General features: G+C 49.1%; 8 protein-coding genes across 8 annotated transcripts; 1 reads left to right on the top strand and 7 right to left on the bottom strand.

Annotated features, from left to right (window-relative positions):
• Positions 1 to 189: 189 nt before the first annotated feature.
• Positions 190 to 558, bottom strand: VTP21DRAFT_7922 (uncharacterized protein; the record flags this gene model as incomplete). Its single annotated transcript, XM_069398717.1, has 1 exon — positions 190 to 558. The coding sequence occupies one exon, from the start codon at positions 556 to 558 to the stop codon at positions 190 to 192; it is 369 nt and encodes a 122-aa protein (XP_069246104.1).
• Positions 559 to 1,961: 1,403 nt separating this feature from the next.
• Positions 1,962 to 5,301, bottom strand: VTP21DRAFT_7921 (uncharacterized protein; the record flags this gene model as incomplete). The annotated part of the gene is made up of 14 exons (XM_069398716.1): positions 1,962 to 2,792; positions 2,849 to 3,165; positions 3,244 to 3,367; positions 3,434 to 3,569; positions 3,640 to 3,749; positions 3,826 to 4,020; positions 4,093 to 4,169; positions 4,243 to 4,333; positions 4,405 to 4,515; positions 4,584 to 4,682; positions 4,748 to 4,819; positions 4,881 to 4,942; positions 5,005 to 5,079; positions 5,154 to 5,301. 14 exons carry the CDS (start codon positions 5,299 to 5,301, stop codon positions 1,962 to 1,964), a joined length of 2,448 nt encoding a protein of 815 aa, XP_069246103.1.
• A 1,295-nt stretch (positions 5,302 to 6,596) lies between these two features.
• Positions 6,597 to 8,251, top strand: VTP21DRAFT_7920 (uncharacterized protein; the record flags this gene model as incomplete). The annotated part of the gene is made up of 4 exons (XM_069398715.1): positions 6,597 to 6,760; positions 6,832 to 6,977; positions 7,045 to 7,379; positions 7,433 to 8,251. The coding sequence occupies 4 exons, from the start codon at positions 6,597 to 6,599 to the stop codon at positions 8,249 to 8,251; spliced, it is 1,464 nt and encodes a 487-aa protein (XP_069246102.1).
• Positions 8,252 to 9,022: 771 nt separating this feature from the next.
• Positions 9,023 to 10,034, bottom strand: VTP21DRAFT_7919 (uncharacterized protein; the record flags this gene model as incomplete). Its single annotated transcript, XM_069398713.1, has 3 exons — positions 9,023 to 9,340; positions 9,405 to 9,653; positions 9,720 to 10,034. The coding sequence occupies 3 exons, from the start codon at positions 10,032 to 10,034 to the stop codon at positions 9,023 to 9,025; spliced, it is 882 nt and encodes a 293-aa protein (XP_069246101.1).
• A 965-nt stretch (positions 10,035 to 10,999) lies between these two features.
• VTP21DRAFT_7918 (uncharacterized protein) lies at positions 11,000 to 11,936 on the bottom strand (the record flags this gene model as incomplete). The annotated part of the gene is made up of 2 exons (XM_069398712.1): positions 11,000 to 11,649; positions 11,723 to 11,936. 2 exons carry the CDS (start codon positions 11,934 to 11,936, stop codon positions 11,000 to 11,002), a joined length of 864 nt encoding a protein of 287 aa, XP_069246100.1.
• Positions 11,937 to 12,873: 937 nt separating this feature from the next.
• On the bottom strand, positions 12,874 to 13,804 carry VTP21DRAFT_7917 (uncharacterized protein; the record flags this gene model as incomplete). The annotated part of the gene is made up of 2 exons (XM_069398711.1): positions 12,874 to 13,526; positions 13,591 to 13,804. 2 exons carry the CDS (start codon positions 13,802 to 13,804, stop codon positions 12,874 to 12,876), a joined length of 867 nt encoding a protein of 288 aa, XP_069246099.1.
• Positions 13,805 to 15,268: 1,464 nt separating this feature from the next.
• VTP21DRAFT_7916 (uncharacterized protein) lies at positions 15,269 to 18,440 on the bottom strand (the record flags this gene model as incomplete). Its single annotated transcript, XM_069398710.1, has 3 exons — positions 15,269 to 16,507; positions 16,586 to 17,587; positions 17,655 to 18,440. 3 exons carry the CDS (start codon positions 18,438 to 18,440, stop codon positions 15,269 to 15,271), a joined length of 3,027 nt encoding a protein of 1,008 aa, XP_069246098.1.
• Positions 18,441 to 19,644: 1,204 nt separating this feature from the next.
• Positions 19,645 to 20,564, bottom strand: VTP21DRAFT_7915 (uncharacterized protein; the record flags this gene model as incomplete). Its single annotated transcript, XM_069398709.1, has 7 exons — positions 19,645 to 19,705; positions 19,791 to 19,870; positions 19,943 to 20,052; positions 20,112 to 20,135; positions 20,228 to 20,276; positions 20,352 to 20,435; positions 20,499 to 20,564. 7 exons carry the CDS (start codon positions 20,562 to 20,564, stop codon positions 19,645 to 19,647), a joined length of 474 nt encoding a protein of 157 aa, XP_069246097.1.
• Between the last annotated feature and the right edge of the window lie 235 nt (positions 20,565 to 20,799).

Raw genomic sequence — 20,799 nt, 5'->3', positions numbered from 1 at the left:
TTACATCAGGGGATACGGAATAAGGAGAGAAAATGTAACATGAAAGGAGAGAAGGGGTAAGTAGGTGTGAATGGGGGTAGAATAGGAGGGGGGAAATGTACAAAATTTTAGAAAAGATGGTTGATATCAAACAGAATGAGTGAAAATATGAGAGGGGGGAGGATTTTTGTAGGCTGGATAGTGCCGGTGCTATTTAGCGCTAAAACTTATGGAGTCAAAGGACTCCATTTGAAGCATCTCCACCTTCCATGTCTCCTCATTCCTCTCCTCCTCCTGTCCAGCAGGATCGTCAAACTCTTCGAATGGGGGGAATGACTCATACTCCACATCAAACGATGATGACAGGGAAGTGGTGTCATCTCCGGCCGGTTTTCGTGGGGATGAGGCGGTTGAAGAGGCGGTCGACGAAGGAGGCGAGGGGGGATAGAAGAACGCTATCGTGTCGCGCAAAATAGAGAGGGAAGAACGGCGCTCGCGTAAGTACATTGATGGGTCAGAGGTGCGAGGCGGGGTTAATGGCACCGGGTTGGAGACATGGCGGACGTGAACGCGGTTCATATCTGCTAATGAAGGATGAAATAGGCCAGTGCGATGAGAATATCAAAGCGGGGATTTCGAGGGATGCAGATATCGGCTGAAGCCAAGTCGAAGAATGTGAGGAGCGCAATGCGAGAGGTGGGGGAATGACGAGGATTGCCTTGAGAAACGCTAGCTCTGGCAGTAGAGGATGAGGAGGCAGGGGAGAACTAATGAATGGTCGAAGAGGAGAAGGGAGGAAGCTAGGGGAAGTAAACGAGGAACAAGGGAGAACAAGTTTTGAAGGGAGATCGAGCCGGGCGCGGTGGAAGCATTTTGTTGACTGCTTTCATGCGCAGCCGAAAAAAATTTTTCAACTGCGCATAAAACCAATCCGTCAATCAAATCGGCCTTGATCTGTGTTTTTCACCAGGAATCTCCACTCAATAAATCTTTTTGGGGAAGGGGGCCTTGCGGAGCCTTGGTGGGGGGCCGCTTCCCATTCATCCATCCTCGTGGAAAATCTCTCCGACCCGGCTCTAATTCGTTGGGCGCGCTGATTGGGTAGGCCCAGGAGGGCGGCCGTCTTTCCTCGAGCCAAAGCTTGTTTGAACCTACAGCCGCCCTTACCTAAGCTCGAAAACCTCTCTCCGGGCTTCCCAGTCAGCCAATCCACCGCACCACTAAACATAAGCCCCACCTTCGAACTCTGGAGCCTCTCCTAGTCTGGTTCCCACTCAGCCCTGGCCAGAGGAGCTGCCCCAGGCAACCGGCGGTACAAATCAGTCTGGAGCGCACCGGGAATTGAGGAGCTTTGCCAGGCGGTGTTCGGCTTCAATAAACCTCCGGGAGAAAGGCTGGTCGTGCAGCGTCCTCCCCAGATCCCAATGCATCCCCGAAAACTCCAATTTGATTAAATAAGGGTATTGCAGAGCTGCATGAAGGTCGCACCCTCTTTCTGGATGTCTAGGGTTTGCCAGGGAAGTAATTTGAGTTGCCTCATGCATCTTATGGTTTTATTGCAGCTGCGAGCGGGTGGCTTAGGAGTGCCAGCATCCAAAGGAAGAGCCTAGAGTTGCTTGATTTAAGCATGATGAATGCACGACACGATGTGCGCTGTCAAAGTCACCTGCTGTCCTCGAAGAATCCTGCTTCTTGCCCATGGGTGAGGCCAATTTATTAGATCATGAATTAGTGAATAATAGGGAGAAACACAGGGTCAAGGATTATCAGAGAGAATCAAAAATCCATCCCAAGAGGATCTATAAATTAGTATATAAAACAAAAAAAAAATTCAAAGAAAACGAGCCTGCTTGACCAACATTCTACTACAAACTCAACGTATATATATATAAAGGAGGAGTGGAGCTCCGTATATAGTGTCAGAATGAAAATGAAAAAAAAGTATATAGTTCAAATACAGGATAAAAATAGGTGACTTCTATTTACTCTTTTAAATCCCCAAGTATGCCTTCCTCCCCATCAACCACGATGGGTGGCAGGGTTGGGGGCTCATCCAGGCCGCTTTTCCCCTTCTCCCTCTCCTCTCCCTCGCCATTCTCCTCCGCCATGCCGGATCCGGACCGCCTACGTCCCGTCAGAATGTCCTTGATAGAGCGCAGACTCGCCCGACTCCTGGAGGGAGATACGGGTTCGTCCATATCTGATTTGGACACAATCTTCTGGTCGTCCGTCAACACCGATCTCATGGCGGAGGGAGAGGCGGATGAGGGCCGCCCTGACCCTCGTAAATCCATACTTGCCCTAGAGACAATCTCCGAGCGGCCCTCGGAGGGGGAGTCGTAGTGCGGTAGGGGTTGCAGTGACGCTCGGGCAAATGAGCTGATGGCTTCTTTGAAACCAAACTCAGTCGAGCGGGAGGGGCTGGCGTGGTGTTGCTGCAAATCAAACGTGAACAAGCGAAGTGCCGTCACTAGCTGAGGGTGCTGCATTTCCACCGCAAGATCAAGAGCGGTTTTCCCCTCTTTATCTGTGATATCCGGCTTTGCTTGCCGCTTGAGAAGCATTAGCAGCAAGCGCACGTTGTCATTGGCCGCGGCATGATGAAGGGGGGTTCGGCCATCGGCATCTTGCACATTAGGCTTACAAAAGCGCTGAAGGAGAAACTCCACCGCCACCCCGTTGTCGCGCAAAACCGCCTGGTGGAGAGCTGTCGAGGAGTTATGTGCAGCATTGCAATAGTCGATATTGGCCCCCAGGGCAAGATACCTTAGGGCGTCGAATAAATCGCCTGCTACAATTGCACTCCAGAATTTCTAATTCAGAATGGGTTAACTGGGGACTAGGGTCATCGAGGCAAAACAAAGGCTACCTGATCCACATCTCCTTTCTCCTCGGTCGTGTCGAGGAATTCCTTTCGTGCATACTTGGCAGTGATCCACTCTTCTCTGGCTGAGTGGTCTGAGTCGGGAGAAATGCACAGCTCCTTCTCTCCTCTACGAATCTTTGACTCAAATATCGAATTGATTCGCGTGTTCCCCAATTGGAGCATGACGTCCACCGCCTCCGGCTCCCATATATCAAGCGTGACGGATCGAATTTTGCTTACATGGACTCCAAGGCTGCGATGAATGCCAGAACACTCGATGCAGAGTAGTACACCAAAGCTGGTGCTGGCCCAGTTGGGATCTACGTCGTGAGAAGCAGAATCATAATTAAATGGTCTTAATCAACAGGGAAATGTGTCAATGGCTCTAGAGCACTTGCCTGGAGCACGACAATCGGCGCACATTTCATTGCCCGGCATTTCGCGCATCTGTTGCAAGTGCTGGCGATTGCTGCCATTACTGGGTGCTCCTGTGAAGGGGTCGCTGCCTGGGGGGAAAAGCTCCTTGGATAGGGCATACGTGAGTTTAGAGGGGCGGGAGAACATCATAATGGAGGAGGATATAATTACATTGCCATCGGGCGAGAGGTTGGGGGTATGGATGTCCATGATTGCATCTGAGTGGAGGGCGTTTTTGGTCGCGTTTCGAAGACATTGAATCCAATCGTGCATTTCTTCTTCGTTTTCTGCTTGGAGTAGATATGAACTAAACGGGGAAGAGGAAGGGGAAGTAAGCGGGTTGCTCAATCAATAAGGATTGACTAAGCGGAGGTTACCGCTGGGGTGAAATGACTTCGAAACAGAAACGCCTATCCGCTTGATCTGCAACCTTTACATTGCATAAGCGTAAATTCACTGCTGCGGTTTGTTCCTCATCCTTGGATGGCTAGTTTCATGTGGTTAGCATAAACAACATACGGCTAGGTAAATGAGAATCGGGTCTCTCTAGAATAAAAATTTACCTTGCCGCGTGAAGTATACACAAGCATCTCATTCTGTATAGAGAAGTACCGCCGAGCCCATGTCTGCATGACTCGCTGATTCCCTTTTTTAAATAGATAGCCGGATTTGATGACTGGATGGTTTGTTTTGTTGTCCTCTGTGGGTTTTTTGGTGAGATGATTGGATTGCAAAGGGTTGTAGCTCTCGACCGGTTCCTTTCAAGAACAGTAAAAAGTTCAAATTAAGTATATGACCCAGGTAAGGAGAAAAATGTCGAGCTCCCTCACTTGAAGACACTGTTCCTGATAATTAAGATACTCCGCTAGGTTGGTTTTATGCTTGCTGCGTGCTACCTGTAGTTGTTCTAGGAACGAGCAAAGCGAGTGGTATGAATAAGTAGGCAAAAGCGAACGAAACAAAAATATCAGGATATTCACCAGTAACGCTACGCATGTAGGTTTCTAAATCTTTCAATGCTTCGTAGCCCTGATGATAAAATGAAGACCATGTATACATCATAGCCAGTATCTACCGAAAGCAGGATTGAAATACTAAGTGTATATTGCGACAGGGACAACAGGAGTGCATGACATGCTTACGTATTCTAGAAATTCGTGCTTTGTTTTTGCTTGGAGATCATTATGTTTAATGGAGTATTCGATGGATTTGGCGTGGAAATCTTTTCTGGCTTCAGCAACTTCTCGGGCAGCCTATGGGAATAACAGGGGAGTTGTAGAGGAGCTTACGAAATACGTAAAGGGGATCTTTTCACGCTTACTTCGGGTATCGTCTCCAAATCTCTCGGCTTCTTCGCCATATAGCGCCAGAGAGCATTATCGGCAGAATCGCTAGCTCGCTCAAAACTCCTCTTCAAATCCTAGTTCAATTAAGAGCTAAAGCTAGCCAATACACCAAAGGCCACTTAACGAAAGCGAAAGTCACCTTGGTTGGCGATATTTCATCTTTGACAAAAACTTCCAGTGGATCAATGAACATGTGTGTGATGTGTGATTCCTATTGAATTAGAGGTTAGGCGAATCGTGAAGACATTCAACTCGACCTATTCAATACCCACCAGCATTTTACGACTTCGTTCTACTTCCTGCAGTGATTTGCTAAACTTCCCAAGAGCATTTTCTGGATGATGGATGAGGGTTGTGTGAGCAATCATCTCCCAAAGCTGTTACAGTCAATTTTACCGATGAGTGGATCTGAGCTTTTGTCTGCAAAATTCTGCAATTCTTCAGCAAAGAGCATCTGTTTTGCTCCCAACTCTGTGTGATGAACGATGAATGAAGCATCAGCTTAATACCGTCTTCGGTACCCTTCATCTTGTCTCAACACTTACCGGCTGTGATATCATTTCCTGCTCTGGCGAGTTTAATAAGTGATTTAATGGTTGTTTCCAGCTGTGTAACCGATTCTTCACAAGATGTAAGGTGCTTGCGAAATGTTGGATTATCTTCACGGCATTCATGTAAGTTAAGGGGTTCCATTGTCTGTATCAAATGCCCGTGTTAAATAATTATGAAGTTGGCGCGAAATAATAGGAATTTAGCAGTCGGGCTCTAGAAATTGGTTTATTTGGCATTGATTGTTCATTAATATTGCATGGTTTTCGGCCTTGCGCAGCAGGATCAATACAGCATCCCCAAACCACACGTATTCCCATATCTACTGCCGGAACAGAAGGAGAAAATACAAACGAGATTTCATAATAAAATCCATAAGAAATTTAGGCCACACTGACATACTATCTGTCCGCGGGTTAGTTTTCTTGTGCATATCAGATTTTCGGCGGTATCGAGACTCTGGAAATTATTCAGCCGATAAACAACTTAGAGTCTCGGGGATCAATCGATGTTGACCAGGGATAGTTGCCTTTCCCTCCCACGTAAACTTTGCTTCGATATGGACGCGAGACCAACGTGACTGCTGCACAGATAATCAACCTATATCAGGATGGAGTGCCTTTTAATATTAGGAGTCGCAAGTGGATCTTACTCGGCACGGCGATGTAAGTGGGAAAACTAGGATCAAGCTAAAGCTGTGGAATGCAACCCCATGACCTGTGGGCCAAAAGCTGCTCATTTTTCTTATGAATAAAGAAATTCATTACAATTATACATACCAGAATGTTGGATAGATTTTAAATTGGAGGAGTTGCACATGAGATGAATTCAAATTTAGCTGATTAATGGCTAAATATTGTCTTTGAGCGTTACATGTATATTTTATTGTTCCGTTTGAGCAGTTTCCCTAATGAGCATATTTCATTGCCCATGAAGACTGAAAAGACAATTTTGCTTTGTGAGGATTCTCAACATGCATTGTGAATTGTGGTTTGCAGCTAGACTATAGTCTTTTCCAACTATATCCAGGCTTTGCAAGTGTAGAGAGGGAGCCTCTGCTGAGTATATTGGAATTCGGAGTCGACACACTCTGGCAAACGTGAAGGCCTTGCAATTTTTGCTGGGAGCCAATTTTCCAAGTTGGAAATGCACAGCCTTGGAGCTGACCACTCAAACACCTCTTCTAGAAAGGCCAGAAGATTCTGTTTCTAAATATTTTGTGTATATTTTTTTCTTCTAACAGCTCTCTCTGCACACTTCGCTACGTAACTTCCACCCCGCATTTTTAACACTAAAATAAAGTGACAGAGGAGCCGCACCTCATTCACCCGCCATAGCTTCTTTTCTACCTTGTGTTTGTCTTCCCCCCTGCCCGGATTCACCCTTGCTTTCGTTTTGGATCTTGCAGCCTAGTACTCTTCTTTTGTTTCTTAATCTCGATGACAGACTCCCTCGTCTCGAAATCACCTGCTGTAGATTCAACCGAAGGACTTAATGGCAATCAATCCTCTTCGCCGCAGCGCTCCCCTCTCCGATCTCCCAAAAATGGCTCGCAGTCATCGTCGGGGGGATCGACGGCAGCATTCGTGCATAAATTATACAGGTTAGAATACCGACCACATCCTCTCTTTTTTTTTCTATAACCCGTGCTGATGACCAAGCTTGTATGAACAGCATGCTCGAAGAGGACAATGAACTGATAAAATGGGCGCCTTCTGGCGACGTATTCTACGTCTCAAATCCGAATGAATTCTCTCATACAATTCTGCCCCAATATTTCAAACATAATAATTGGCAGAGTTTTGTTCGTCAGCTGAACAGTAGGCCTCTCTCTCCTCTTAACTCGCCTAAACATCAGGTATTAATCCCTTTTTTTATTTATCACAGTGTATGGCTTTCACAAAGTCAACGATGTGTTCCATACAACCACCAACGATTTTCAATCAAGTTGCGAATTCAAGCACCCCGATTTCCAGCGTGGACGGCATGACCTACTGGGTAGCATAAAGCGCAAATGCCCAAAGTCGTCGCTCAGCTTAAACAAACTAGGTGGGATTCCTCTGACGGGACAGCAGGCTGCTGAAGTGCATGAGGAACGACTGGATTCCGTGACAAAACGCCTTGGGGAGATGGAGCAAAAATATGTCCACTTATCGCGGAGCCACGAGGCGATGGCCCAGCAGATGGCCTTGTGGAGAACTCTGGCATCTGAGCAGCAAAAGGTATGCACTGCGTGATTTCTGTCGGTAGCCACGCTAACCCTCTTCGTCCTTAGTTGCTCTCGGAAACAATCCATCTGATCAACTCGCTGTGCAGGCAGCAAGACAACAAAGAATTCGTCAAAATCGCGCAATCACTTGCTCAGAGTGCATCCACGCTTCAGCAAGACATGACACAACGCGCTCCCGCGGCCAGCTCCTCGGAATACTTTACCTCCAATAATACCTACCCGCTACTCGCCCAACATTTTCGCCCTGCGCATGACCAATTTGCCATGAATTCTGCCCCAGTCGCCATTCCACCTAACCACAGCGGTAATGGAACTTCGAGCCCCGCGCTCAGCCAACCCGGCTCTGCGCGAAGCTCTGGCAGCAACGAAATGCGCCCAGAAGCCGGAATCAATGGAGCGCGAGGCTCAGAATCCTTCAATGCCCCCGGCGTGGGTATAGGAGCCGCCAGATATAATTCCCATATCACACTACCCCCGATACAATTTCCTTCTGCGGCTCCATTTGCTTCACCCGGAGCGCCCCCTCCTGGAGACCCTGTGCTGGTGAGATGCCAAAGCCCGGAGACGGTGGGGGATATGCCCGCGAAGGATGGAGAGAAACGTGCGGGAAGTGCCCCCTATCCTGCGTCGCCAGCGCAGCAGAAGCAAGGGAGGCTGCCGAGAATCAATTCTCTTCACCAGCCCTCGGATGGTTATAAACCCATTGCGATTCAGCCAAAGTCGCAGCCCCCACCCCCGCAACAGCCACAACCTCAGCAGCAGCCCCATCAAAAATATTCTCGGGACCAGAACGGAACAGATCGATGGGAAGACGGGAAAGTCGAATCGCACGACTCCAAAAGACGGAGGCGAGAGAGCGACTAACTCCCATTGCCCTTATTATTTACACGGTCCCCTTTCTTAACGCCTTTTTTTCCAAGACGGATATGTTAGAATGCCTTACTACATCTATCGTTCGAAGTATTCCATAAAGTGTTCAAGTCTCCTCTCCCTCCCACTTTCACCCTTTCTACTATACAGTCCACCCCACCTCCCAGTGTATTTATAGCGTTTTATTTTCTGTTTTGTTTTACCCCACTTGCTTTTTGAATTTGTTTATTTTTACTGAGTCGTCGCTCCTCCCCCTAGTTGTCCGCTGGCCTCCTACCGCAGCCCCCTCATATATATATAACTTATATGGATGTGTGTGAGGTGTAGCTAATTCGTCGATATCTTAAAGTTTTACAATACATTATCTCAATTCATCTACTCTCTACATGGAATCATAGAAAGAAAAACACAAGAAAAAGAGAGAGAAAACAAAAACGAAAAGATATATGCGAGATGGATTGCTTCTTCTCTGGTAAATAAAATAAATAAAGTAATGGGAAACAAATCAGAAAACAATAGACATTAAACGGACTGAATATAAACCTAAACAACAGAGGAAATTCATAGGGGGTGAAAGTAAGTGAACTCATTAAAATTGTGTGGGGAAGAGAAAGGTGGGGGAGGGAGGGGTGAAGGTGGAGAACGCGTATTAGAAGTACGAAAAAGAAAAAGATAATGAGAAATGGTAATCGGCGCCAAATACCAGCAAATTGAATTAAATAGTATCCGTAGAGTAATGAGTAGATTAAGCATATTAAGGTTGGCTCATGTCGCCTCGCTTTTCCCACTGTCAAGCACGGTCACCACGTTATCCACCCTGCTCAGCTCCTCTAAAAAGGGGATCAAGTCCAGTAGCTCCGTGTCGTGTGCGTCCGAAAACCACGAGGAGATGGGCACTGCGTTCTTCGGATGGAAGAGGTAGGAGAGCGGAGAATTATCGATGATGATGATGTGTTCGAGGTTACGCCCCAGTTGCGAGAGATCCTTCACGTAGCTGCCCTTGTGGTTGCAACACGCCTCTCGAAACAGGCGGTGCTTCACTATTTTGTGAGTGTCGAGGAGGTCAAGAACAGGGTCTGCGTACTATCGGCCAAAAGAAGCCATGGTCAGAATTCGATCCAAACCATCCAAAGACCCCCATAGCTACCTTGGCTAAACTCGCCGTAAAAACCACCACCTCGAAAAGCTCGCCCATGCGTCGCAAAAACTCGTCTACCCCCGGCCTCTTCAGGACATACACGCTGTGGACCTGGTTATCGATTTCCACCGGGACCACGAAATCCGCATCGGCCGTTTTCTTGAACGAGCTATGCACGAGAGTCTCGTCGAGATCGAGCACTAGGCATTTCCGACTCTCATCCCCAGGAGCGGCTGGGCCGAGCAAATACCCCGAATGCTTAAGGAAAAGAGTCGAATGGTCCGATTAGCTTATGCCAGGTCGTCTTCCTACAACGATACTTACCTTTTTGCTGTCCTTTGCATTACCGTTCATCAATGTCTTTAGATTACCGCAACTCTTCCCTCCCGCGGCACTTGTTCCCTCACTGGATGGCTTCTTGAGCCTGTCATTCTCCAGCACATTGCACGCACAACAGAGAAAAATCGATAATAGCCCCTTCAGATGCCTGTGAATGGATGTGGGAATGGGCCGCGGAGCGACGGAGGCAGGCTTTTGGAGCTCAATCTGGGTAAGTTTGTCGGAGGTGACCTGAGTAATTAGGTTGCTTAGGGCCGCAGGTGGTTCATCTCCTACAGAGGCGGGGGGATCTATTTGCATTGTAATGGATAAACGGGTGAAGGATTAAAAGGGGTATAGAGAGATTGTTATAATGGGTGGAGAAATAAGAGGATGACAGAGTTGGATGTATGATCAGCTAAATGGCGAGGCGGTGGGAAGGCTACACCGTAGAGAAAAGAGTGATAGTACCAAATGAAGAATAGTAGCGCAGGATGGGTACAAAAAATGGGTGAGATCACAAATTAGGTAGGGAAAGATAACTACAGGACCGTATAGTAGCAGGAAATTAACAAGGCGTGGTGATGGGGCTAACGAGGCATTGACATGCGCTATGAATTGGTATAGGAGTGGAACGGGATGATGTTGAATAACTTCTGGACGAGAGTGAAGATGTTTAGGCTCAGGGGGTGACATCACCAAACTTAATAGGCTGGTGAAAAGTTTAATGAGATCACGATCTACAAATGGAAAATTTCCTGTATCCATACAAAACTAAAAAGATCGGCCTAATTAGGGGGCTTCTAGAATATATTCGGTACGGCTCTAGATGCAGTGTGAAAAGCTGATGTATCCCAACTAATCCGTAAGCCGCTGTGTAGCACAATAGGCGCACTCTATGATACTTACTCATCCACGCTCCAAGCTTCGAAGGGCAAACCAGAAAATGTCTACCAAGGTAGCGACGGAATCGATTTCGTTTCTCGCGTGGAGTCGGCTCCGCCCCTCCCCTGTTGCCATTGGGAACCAGCCCCTTCTGTCCCCACCGACGCATATAAGGGCTTTAATGAAATGGTCAAACCATAACCACCAGTAAGTAGTCGAAACTACCAACTGGGTATTGGCGAGAGTAGAAAACATGAGCTTGGAAACTGGAGGGCTGCATAGCTCCTCATTTTTCCCAAAAGACCAAGAGAAGGCTCAATATACATTTTTGTCACTTTATTGCGTATTATTGCCAATTATTGCAGCGGTAGAGTTGCATCTTGCCAACTAAACTAGCGCCATTAATAGATATCTGGAAGTCTTGCGTCCCAGTTGGCGGGTGGTTTGAAGCCAAGGGCATCCGCCATGACATATGCAACATCCATATTCCGCACTTGCCCTTTGATTTGCCGCGCCTCAATCCCCGGCCCACGTGCGGCCCATAGGATATTCAACTCTCCCGGCGTGGTTCCCCCATGGGTCTTGCCCAAGCCGCCATGATCGCACGTTACTACCACAATCGTGTCCTTCCTCTTTCCGCTCTCGTCAATGGCCGCTAGCACTTGGCCGAACATTTCATCCGTCTGGGGCCATGCATTGATATACTCGGTGGAATTCCACCCGTGCGCATGCCCGATATCATCCATACGCTCGTGGTGAATAAATAAAAGTTGGAAATCGTTGTTTTTAATATAATCGACGATTTTGGGCGTATTTTCTGCATCCTCCCCATTGATCTTAGTCATTTTCACGCTCTCTTCAATAATGCCTCTATTGAGGGGCGTCCATCCCGAAATCGATGCCATGACAATGTCGGGCCGCTCCTTCTGAAGCAGTTTAAACAGCGAGGGGTAGGGCGAGTCCTCGGGATAAGGGGTGCTCTCTGCGATCTCGTTAGTAAGCCCATGTTTCGATGGGCCTACCCCATGGATCATGGCCCCCCAGTTCTGAGCTTTATTCATCAAATCGGTTACTGCTCAATACCTAATTCTTCGATGTTGATGACTCAAAACATGTATACGCACCTGAAATCGTCGGGGTCATTGCTTTTGCCTCAAAGGTATACGCGGATTCTTTGATGAAGTTCTTCAGATTGGGCGCGTTACCCCATTGCACAAACGCTCCTCCCCCGTCAATCCCAAACACAACTACTCGTTTAATTTCGGGTCGACTCCCTTCGCCATAGATTGCCATGGGAAGAGCGAAAAATGCTAACGCAGTTGCAAATAAGCAAAACATCTAGGCTTCAATAATTATCAATGAGCCCTCGGTTGACTCTGCTTTGCCAGAGGGTGTAGCTCTGAGCCCCTTTATTAAGGATTCACTAGTATTATAACGTGTTTCTTAATATGACCTAAATTCGGAAGGCAACAAATCAAATTAGGAAATTTTATTGATATTTGTTTATTTTTTTAATTGAATTTCATAAAACATGTAGTTCATGAGTGGTATTTTCGTCTTTGTTGAAACACAGGTGTATATATATTATAACTCTTTCAATAATAATAAAGACAGGTTACGATGATCCCTTTGATTTGTCCTATTGTTTCTTGCCACTTTGATAGTTGAGTAATAGACCAGAGCTATCAGACCAAAACTAAGTCGGAGAAGGTTATGTCTTGAATACGAGCAAAAATACTTTGAGCAAAGTATGATATTCTAAATGTATTTTCAAAGAGAATATTCAACAGAAACTATTCAGCTACTTTAGCCATTAGTTTTTAGGCACATTATACTTTGTGCTTGGGTTTCAGTTAGCGTGAACTGAATAATCTAAATAAACTTTTATAGAGGTTTATCTATTGAAGTACCGAATGCATTAACTATTGCATGATCAAAATTTAGGTTGTTGCAGAGGTTTAGTTGGAGATTTTCGTCATAGTTTGTAGTAGTGTGAAGGACACGATTCGAGGGTTTTTTCAATTACTTGTAAAGCCATACTTATCTATGGACAAAACTCTTCTCTAACTTTTTTTTTGGTTGGGATGCAATATATATGCCTGCACAAATAATATCTTAAAAGGTTTATTAAAGGATAATATTTTTGTAAATTCTAAGTGGTATCAAGAACTAGGAAGCGGCTATCCAGTCGCCTCCCAATATTGGTAATGAGGAAAGTAGATACTGGCATTTTTATTAGCCCGTGTTGTACCCATTGCAATGGTATATCCCAGGATTAAAAAATGTTGGGAAGTTTTGCGTCCCAATTCGAGGGAGGTTTGAAGTCAACGGCGTGCGCCATTACAGCGGCAATATCCATGTTCCGCACCTCGCTTTTGATTTCATGTGCTCTAATACCAGGGCCACGTGCTGCCCAAAGGATGTTCACTTCGCCAGGAGTAGTTCCCCCATGGCCCTTTCCGATTCCTCCGTGGTCACAGGTGACAAGCACAATTGTATCTTTCGCTTTTCCGCTCTCATCGATAGCCTTCAGCACCTGGCCGAATGCATTGTCGGTCTTGGGCCACCCGTTGATGTAAGTGGTCGAGTTGTATCCGTGTGCATGGCCAAGGTCGTCCATTTGTTCGTGGTGAATGAAGAGAATTTGGAAGTCATTATTCTTGATGTACTCCACGGCTTTGGGGGTGTTGTTGGTGAAGTCATCGCCAGTGACTTTTGTCATTTTTACACTCTCTTCGATGATGCCAATATTGATGGCGGGCCAACCTGCGATCGATGCCATGACGATTCCGGGCCGCTCCTTCTGGAGAAGCTTGAAAAGCGAAGGATAGGACGAGTCTTCCGGGTAGGGCTTCTTTTCGGCCACACTGTTGGTGAGGCCATGTTTTGACGGAACAACCCCGTGAATCATGGACCCCCAGTTTTGGGCTATATTTGCAGAGTTCAATATTTATCACAAACTCCATGCTTGAGAGCCCATTCTCACACTCACCGGAGATGGTAGGGACCATTGCCTTAGCCTTGTACGTGTATGCGGATTCCTTAATAAACTTCTTCAAATTAGGAGCGTTTCCCCACTGCATGAACGAGCCTCCTCCATCGATACCGAACACAACAACGCGCTTGGCATTGGGTCGAGCCGTTGTATCTTGTGCAGCAACAGAGAACGCAACGAGGACCAAGCTGGCTATGGATTTAAGCAACATTGTTTAGAAAGAAGAGCCGAGTTAAATTGCAAATTAAAAAGCAAAACGATAAGCCAAGCACCCTGTATTTATGCTCTCGTTTGGAAGGTGCGTCGTCCATTTTAGGTCTTGATATCTTGTAATTGATTTAGAAAAACATTCAACGTGGCCCCTTTATTGGCAAATATAAAGGGATTGCGGGATTTAAAAACGGTTTGTCCAACAGTTCATCTCTTGTCTCTATAAATAATCTAGGGATTGGAATGTCAGTAGAGTTTTGCCCATCTTCGTAGTATTTAGGTGGTGTGTTTATGTAATCAACCAATTTTATTTATCAATTTTCAGAATGTGGTGCTTTATCCCGTTATAACTGGGGATGAGCTTCAAGGTTGTCCCAAGTAGTTCCTTGTGTATTTTGATTGTAACCCATGCATGCATACATACATACACACACATATATATACTTATATATTGAGTGGTTACATCCTGGAGTTGCATACCAATCTTGAGAGCACTCACCATGTTCCATCAATAAGCATCAGATAAAGCAAATATACCATGACCAATGAAGCATGCACTATAGCCTGAGATTGGAATTGTTATTTAGGATCCACAAGAATTATAAACCGCGCAGGAAACCGGGGGCTGGGTTAGAATCGATTTTGAACGCGTGAATAAAAGAGTGGACGGTGAAAATGCGTGTAATGTAAAGAGCACTCAGGTTCTCATAGGATGGGAGAGTATAAAGTTAGGTGACCTTCGAAAGGTTGAGGTGGATAGGTCTGAATGACCTCTTCAATGAAGGAGTAAGGTCGCTAAAACTCAACACAACATTTTGGCGGGATATTCGCACATCCAAAGGACCCTTAAGATTCATCTATCTCAAAAAGGGAATTGGCGCAAAGCTACTACGCAAATTGCTTTGGGAAAAGGTAAAATAATCTAGTTCAGCCTATTTGGCATGCTTTCTTGCGGATAGACTCGAAGGAATCCCTCATCGATCTCTTAAGGGTCTTGGAAGGTTTCAATAGCAAAATTGCATCACTCTTGACACCCAACCCTACCCAACGAATATGGAGATTGGAAAGTAGTGGCCGAAATAGATACGTGAGCAGGGTGTTAGACTGGCCTATCCATTTACAATGGGAGAGGGTGTATGTAGATGGGAGGACAGGGGGGTAAAAGCAACGCAACCAAACTAAAGCACAGACATCTATTATTATTACTCTATGATCCCAAAAACATTTTAGGGGTAATGTGACTAGAGTTCTCCCTAAAGGTCTTCGATGTGTATGAATGAGGGATATGCCAACTCGTATTACAAAACATTTAAAAAATCTATATCAGCGAAATAAAAGAAAAACAAGCAACTTCTATACCATAAAAAAAAGAAAGAAATAAACCAGCAATAAGTAGAAAAAAAAAATACAAAAACCCAAAGAAAAATCTCAATTCCCAAACGTTTCTACAATCGCCTCAGGCAGGTTAAACAGCAGCTGCCATCTCCTCCACACTCGGACAGGTGCACACAAGGTGTCTATCGCCGTAAGCATCATCCACGCGACTGACGGTGGGCCAGAACTTTCTTGTTTTCAAGTAGGCCAGTGGGTAGGCGGCCTTCTCTCTCGGGTAGGGGCGCTCCCACTTGTCGGCCATCAGGGTCGCGAGCGTGTGGGGGGCCTGCGCGAGCACGTTGTTGCCGCGCGGTTGCTTGCCCTCCTCCACCTCCCGGATCTCCTCCCGGATGGCAATCATGGCGTCACAGAAGCGATCGAGCTCGGACAGGCTCTCGCTCTCCGTCGGCTCGATCATGAGGGTGTTGGCCACCGGCCATGACATGGTGGGGCTGTGGAACCCGTAGTCTTGCAGGCGTTTTGCCACATCAATGGCGCCCAATCCTGTCGTCTTCTCAAACGGAGCCAGGTCGACGATGAACTCGTGCGCACAGTAGCCAGCCGAGTTGGTGTAGTAGATTTTGTAGTGCGGAGCGAGGCGTGCCTTCATGTAGTTGGCGTTGAGCAGCGCGGTCTGGGTGGCAAGCTTGAGCCCCTCGCCGCCCATCATCTTGATGTAGGCCCAGGAGATCGGGAGGATGCTCGCGGAGCCCCAGGGGGCGGCCGAAACGGGGCCGATGGCTTTAGCGCTTCCGATGTTCACCACCGGGTGGCCGGGGAGGAACTCGGCCAGGTGTTGCTTGACGCCGATGGGACCCATGCCCGGGCCACCGCCACCGTGCGGGATGCAGAACGTCTTGTGCAAGTTCAAGTGGCACACATCCGCGCCAATCTCGGCAGGCTTGGTGAGGCCGAGTTGCGCGTTCAGGTTGGCCCCGTCCATGTAGACCTGCCCGCCGTGCTCGTGGATGATCTTGCAGGCCTCGGCCACTCCCGGCTCAAACACCCCAAAGGTTGAGGGATAGGTGATCATGACGGCGGCGAGGGTGTCCTTGTACTTGGCGGCCTTGGCGCGCATATCGTCAAGGTCGAGGTTGCCCTCGATGTCGCACTTGATCGGGACCACGTCCATGCCCGCCATGGCGGCGGAGGCGGGGTTGGTTCCGTGCGCCGAAACCGGGATAAGGCAGACCTTGCGGTGCGCTTCGCCGCGGGATTCGTGGTAGGCGCGGATCACGCGGAGACCTGCGTATTCTCCCTGAGCGCCCGAGTTGGGCTGCAGAGAGACGCTGTCGAATCCGGTCAGCTCGGCGATGTCGGCCTCCAGTTCCTAGTGGCGAGGAGAAAGAGAATGAGGGGTCAGTCTTGGTCGCAAGGGGTCCCCCGACCCGATCCGGTTGGAAGTTACCTTGTGCATGATGGTGTAGCCCTCGGCCTGGTCGCGGGGCGCGAAGGGGTGGATCTGCGCGAACTCGGGCCACGTGACGGGGATCATCTCGGTGGTGGCGTTCAGCTTCATGGTGCACGATCCGAGCGGGATCATCGAGTGCAACAAGGAGAGGTCCTTCTGTTGCAGATGGTTCAGGTAGCGCACCATCTCCGTCTCCGAGTGGTATTTGTTGAACACCTCGTGCTGAAGATAGGGGGTCTTGCGGGCAAAGGTGGCCGAGAACTGCGCGGGAGACTCGTGGGTGATGCCGAGCTTCTGGGCGAGAGCCTCGGGGGTGGAGCCGATGGAGAACACCTCGAACAGATCCTGCAAGTCCTCGCGCGTCACCGCCTCGTCGAGGGTCACGCCCACGGTCTTGTCATCGACTCTGCGAAGGTTGATGCCCTTGGCAAGGGCCTTGTCGAGAACGGCCTGGGCCGATCCGCCCTGGACCTCGACGGTCAGGGTGTCGAAAAACACCTCGCTCTTCACGTGGTGGCCCGCAGACTGGATCCCGTCCGCCAGCACGGTGGCCATGTTGTGGATTCTCTGCGCGATGCTGCGCACACCCTCGGGTCCGTGGTACACGGCGTACATCGCGGACATGTTCGCGAGAAGGGCTTGCGCCGTGCACACGTTGCTGGTTGCCTTCTCACGACGGATGTGCTGCTCGCGCGTCTGTAGAGCCAAGCGCAGTGCCTTGTTGCCGTCGGCGTCCTTGGAGACGCCCACGAGACGCCCGGGCATACGGCGCTTGTGGTGTTCTTTGCATGCGAAGAAAGCGGCGTGGGGACCGCCGTAGCCGAGGGGCACGCCAAAGCGCTGGCTATTGCCGACGGCAATGTCGGCGCCGAACTCGCCGGGGGGCTTCAGCATCGTGAGGGCCATGAGGTCGGTGGCAACCACCACCTCGCCTCCCAGCGCATGGACTTTGTCGCTGAGCGCTTGATAATCGACGACGGCGCCGTCGGATCCAGGATACTAGAGGCGGGGGCGAGGTTAGAGCGGGTTAAGCATTGCTTGGCAAAAAGAGAGAGAGAGAGCCTACCTGGACCAGCACCCCGGCAAGATCGCTCTTGACTGCGTCGAAATCGAACGATTGGTGGTCGCCCACCGCCACGCGGATGCCGAAGGCCTCCGCGCGGGTCTGGAGACACGCAATGGTCTGCGGGTGGCAGTTGGCGTCGACGAAGAACACGGAGCGCTTGCGCTTTCCTGCCTGCCAGCACATGAGCATTGCCTCAGCCGCAGCGGTGCCCTCGTCCAGCAGGGAGGCGTTGGCGATTGGAAGCCCGGTCATGTCGGTCACCATCGTCTGGAAGTTCAGGAGCGACTCGAGGCGGCCCTGGGAAATCTCAGGCTGATAGGGGGTGTACTGGGTATACCATCCGGGGTTTTCCAGGATATTGCGGAGAATCACGGCGGGAACAATGGTGTTTGTGTAGCCCATTCCGATGTAGCTGCGGTAGACCTTGTTCTTGGATGCAATGGCCTTGAGGCGGTGCAGCAGCTCGCTCTCGGTGAATCCGCCGTCGATGGCGAGCGGCCTGGGCGTGCGGATGCCCGGCGGCACGACCTTGCTGACCAGCTCCTCGAAATTCTTCACTCCGACCGTCTGCAGCATGGTGCCGACCTCCTCCTGCTTGGTGGAGCCGAGATGGCGCCTGGTGAAGGTGTCGAGCGGCGCGAAGACGCCCTGCGTGGGCCTGGTGTCGCCGTGGTGCAGGCGGCGCGGCGGGCAGAGGCGCTGGCGCGCATTAGAGGGGTGGGAGAAGAGGAGGCGGGCGGCAGCCGGCGCAGAGCGTGCGCGCAGAAGGGGGAGGCGGGAGAACATGGATGAGGTGATTAGAGGCGATCAATACGGGCGAGGAGGCGGCGGAGAGGGAGGGGAAGAGCAGGCGCAGGCTGGAGAAGGCTTCGCAAGAGAAGGATGGGTTCCCACTTCAGAGAGAGGCGGGCGAGCGGAAACCAGGCAATTTTATAAAGATAAACAGACCCCAAAATTCTCAGGCCGAAAGTTCCCGTTTGTTATTTATGCTTGCCCACGTGGTGCAGAGTTTTTTGAATCTCAAATCACCTTGAATCAAAATTTTTTCACCTTCCTTTACAGCTGCTCGACCTCTCACCGCTTTGTGATTTCTAATATGGACCCGCACCGAATGCCCATAAGGAGATCAGAGGCGAATTACCTTTAGAGACAATTCCGCCCATCCCCAAACACCCCCCCGGTCCTCGCGCCCCCCCCCCCCCCTGCCAGCAGCGGCCCTGCGCATGCCAGCTGTCATCTGGCCGCGCCGCATTCGGTTGACAGCTCTGGCCACTCTTCGGCCCAAAATCCGCCCGCTGCTCGCCTCTCCCTCCCATCGGCGCACCGGAAAGAGTTCGCAAGCATTACCATAAGGGGGTTGCTTGCTCAACAAGTTCCATGGCTGAATCCTCGTCACCCACTTTCACGCGCAATCTTATCAGCGCTTCCGCATTTAGATGTCAAGTGACTCCCGCGCTTTTGTTACACATGTTTTGCGCTTTGAATGGCCATCGGGGGGGAAATGGTTTGGATGCAAAGCTCGGCCGGCGGGATGCTGATTCCTCCACCGAGCACTGAATGCACCATATCCATGGGTGAATGGTGTGGAATGAATACAGGATGCATGCTGTGCATTTGAGATGTAGCCCCTTATATGCTCATGGCTTCACAGTCAAATGCTTAGGTCAATGCTGAGCAGATACGCTACTGCCCTTATTTGGGCCCCTGGTCCTAGGCGCACTGAATACAGTAGTAGCCAGGGCCTCTCTATAGCATCATCGAGTTGGATGAGATAGGCAGGCTAGGGAGATTGGGTGGGAAACCCTCAACAGCGAGTGGAATGGCTTTATCACGGGGGTTCTCGGCCATGGGGGAAGGCAGAGCGAGGATCTGCCCGGGTATCTTTGAGGGCGTATCGGGGTGAAGGGGGATAGAGTGGCAAGGGGTTTATTCCAATAAACAAAATCACGATGCTATAGAAGAATTAGATTGAGTAGGTTGGATGGGTGAGTTACTGTTGGTTTTCCCTGGCTTGTTGCCGGATGCGCTTGTCGTATCCGGAGCGGTTTTTTCTATTGCAAAGCAAACAGAATAGATACAAGAAAACTACCGTCAAATTCCCTGTCACACCCCCTATCCAGGCCACCGCATCTTTACCTGTAGAGTTGATATGCCTCTGCATGTGCGGGCGAAGCCATGTTGGGGGAGTCGAGGAGATCTTGGATACCCAGTAAAATCTGCATTAAAGCCGGCACCGAATTACACAAAATCGGCAACCATCTCATTAATCAATTCATCACGCTTCTCACCTGCTTAATGGTGATGGCGGGTTTCCAGCCCTCCTCTTCGTTTAATATGCTCAGGCACACCGTGCCTGAAGGGTAGACATTGACATGAAACAACGGAGGGGTAAACCTGCCTAATGGAAGGAAGAAAAATTCATACCGCGCCGAAGAATGGGAGTGCTTCTACACTTACATTTGGGCGGTTTACTTGGGTAGTCTAGGCATCATGAGGGGAAAGAGGGCACATGCAGAGGGGGTAGAGGAGCCCATTAGCAATTGTGATGACCAACGCCGATGTTGTATATTTACCTTCTGTGAACTGCATGTGAAGTTTGTACAGCCCGTTCTCCCAACAAGTCTAATAGTCAATCGCAAGTCAGATGCGGATCCAACGAGGATCTTTGAGCTGAAGCACAATGTTCTCAAAACATACCCCCGGTTTGCCCGGAATCCCGCAGTGCCAGTTCATGAGATCGAGCGTCCCATCCTCCTTCTTTGCTGGTCGAGCATAAAATCCCTGGGGGAATTTCGTCAGCATGATCTTGGCAGAGAGCAAGTGTCATCAGGTGCAGTAGCTTACATAGGGGTGGTCTTTACGCCACTGCTTGCGTTCTTCTGCTAGGCGAGCCAGGCAAATCCCAGACATTGAGATGGGTGAATGGAGGTGACAGAAAAGGAGGTCGCAATTTTAGTGAAAATTAAATCTGCCCTCAAGTCTTCATAAATAAACAGCTAGAGTCAAAATGTTCGACCTGAGTCTGCGATAGGGGGGAAAATTACATCGAGGTTCCATGAAGGAGCAAGGAGGCAACAAAATAATACAATGGTGTGCGTGATAATTAGAGGGGATATTTTGTACATAGGGTGTAAAAAAATGATAA

This window comes from Calcarisporiella thermophila, assembly GCF_041956535.1.
Source record: "Calcarisporiella thermophila strain CBS 279.70 unplaced genomic scaffold VTP21scaffold_34, whole genome shotgun sequence".
NCBI lineage: Eukaryota > Fungi > Calcarisporiellomycota > Calcarisporiellomycetes > Calcarisporiellales > Calcarisporiellaceae > Calcarisporiella > Calcarisporiella thermophila.
The sequence above is the reverse complement of the archived record's forward strand: the minus strand, read 5'-3'. Positions and strand labels throughout refer to the sequence as shown.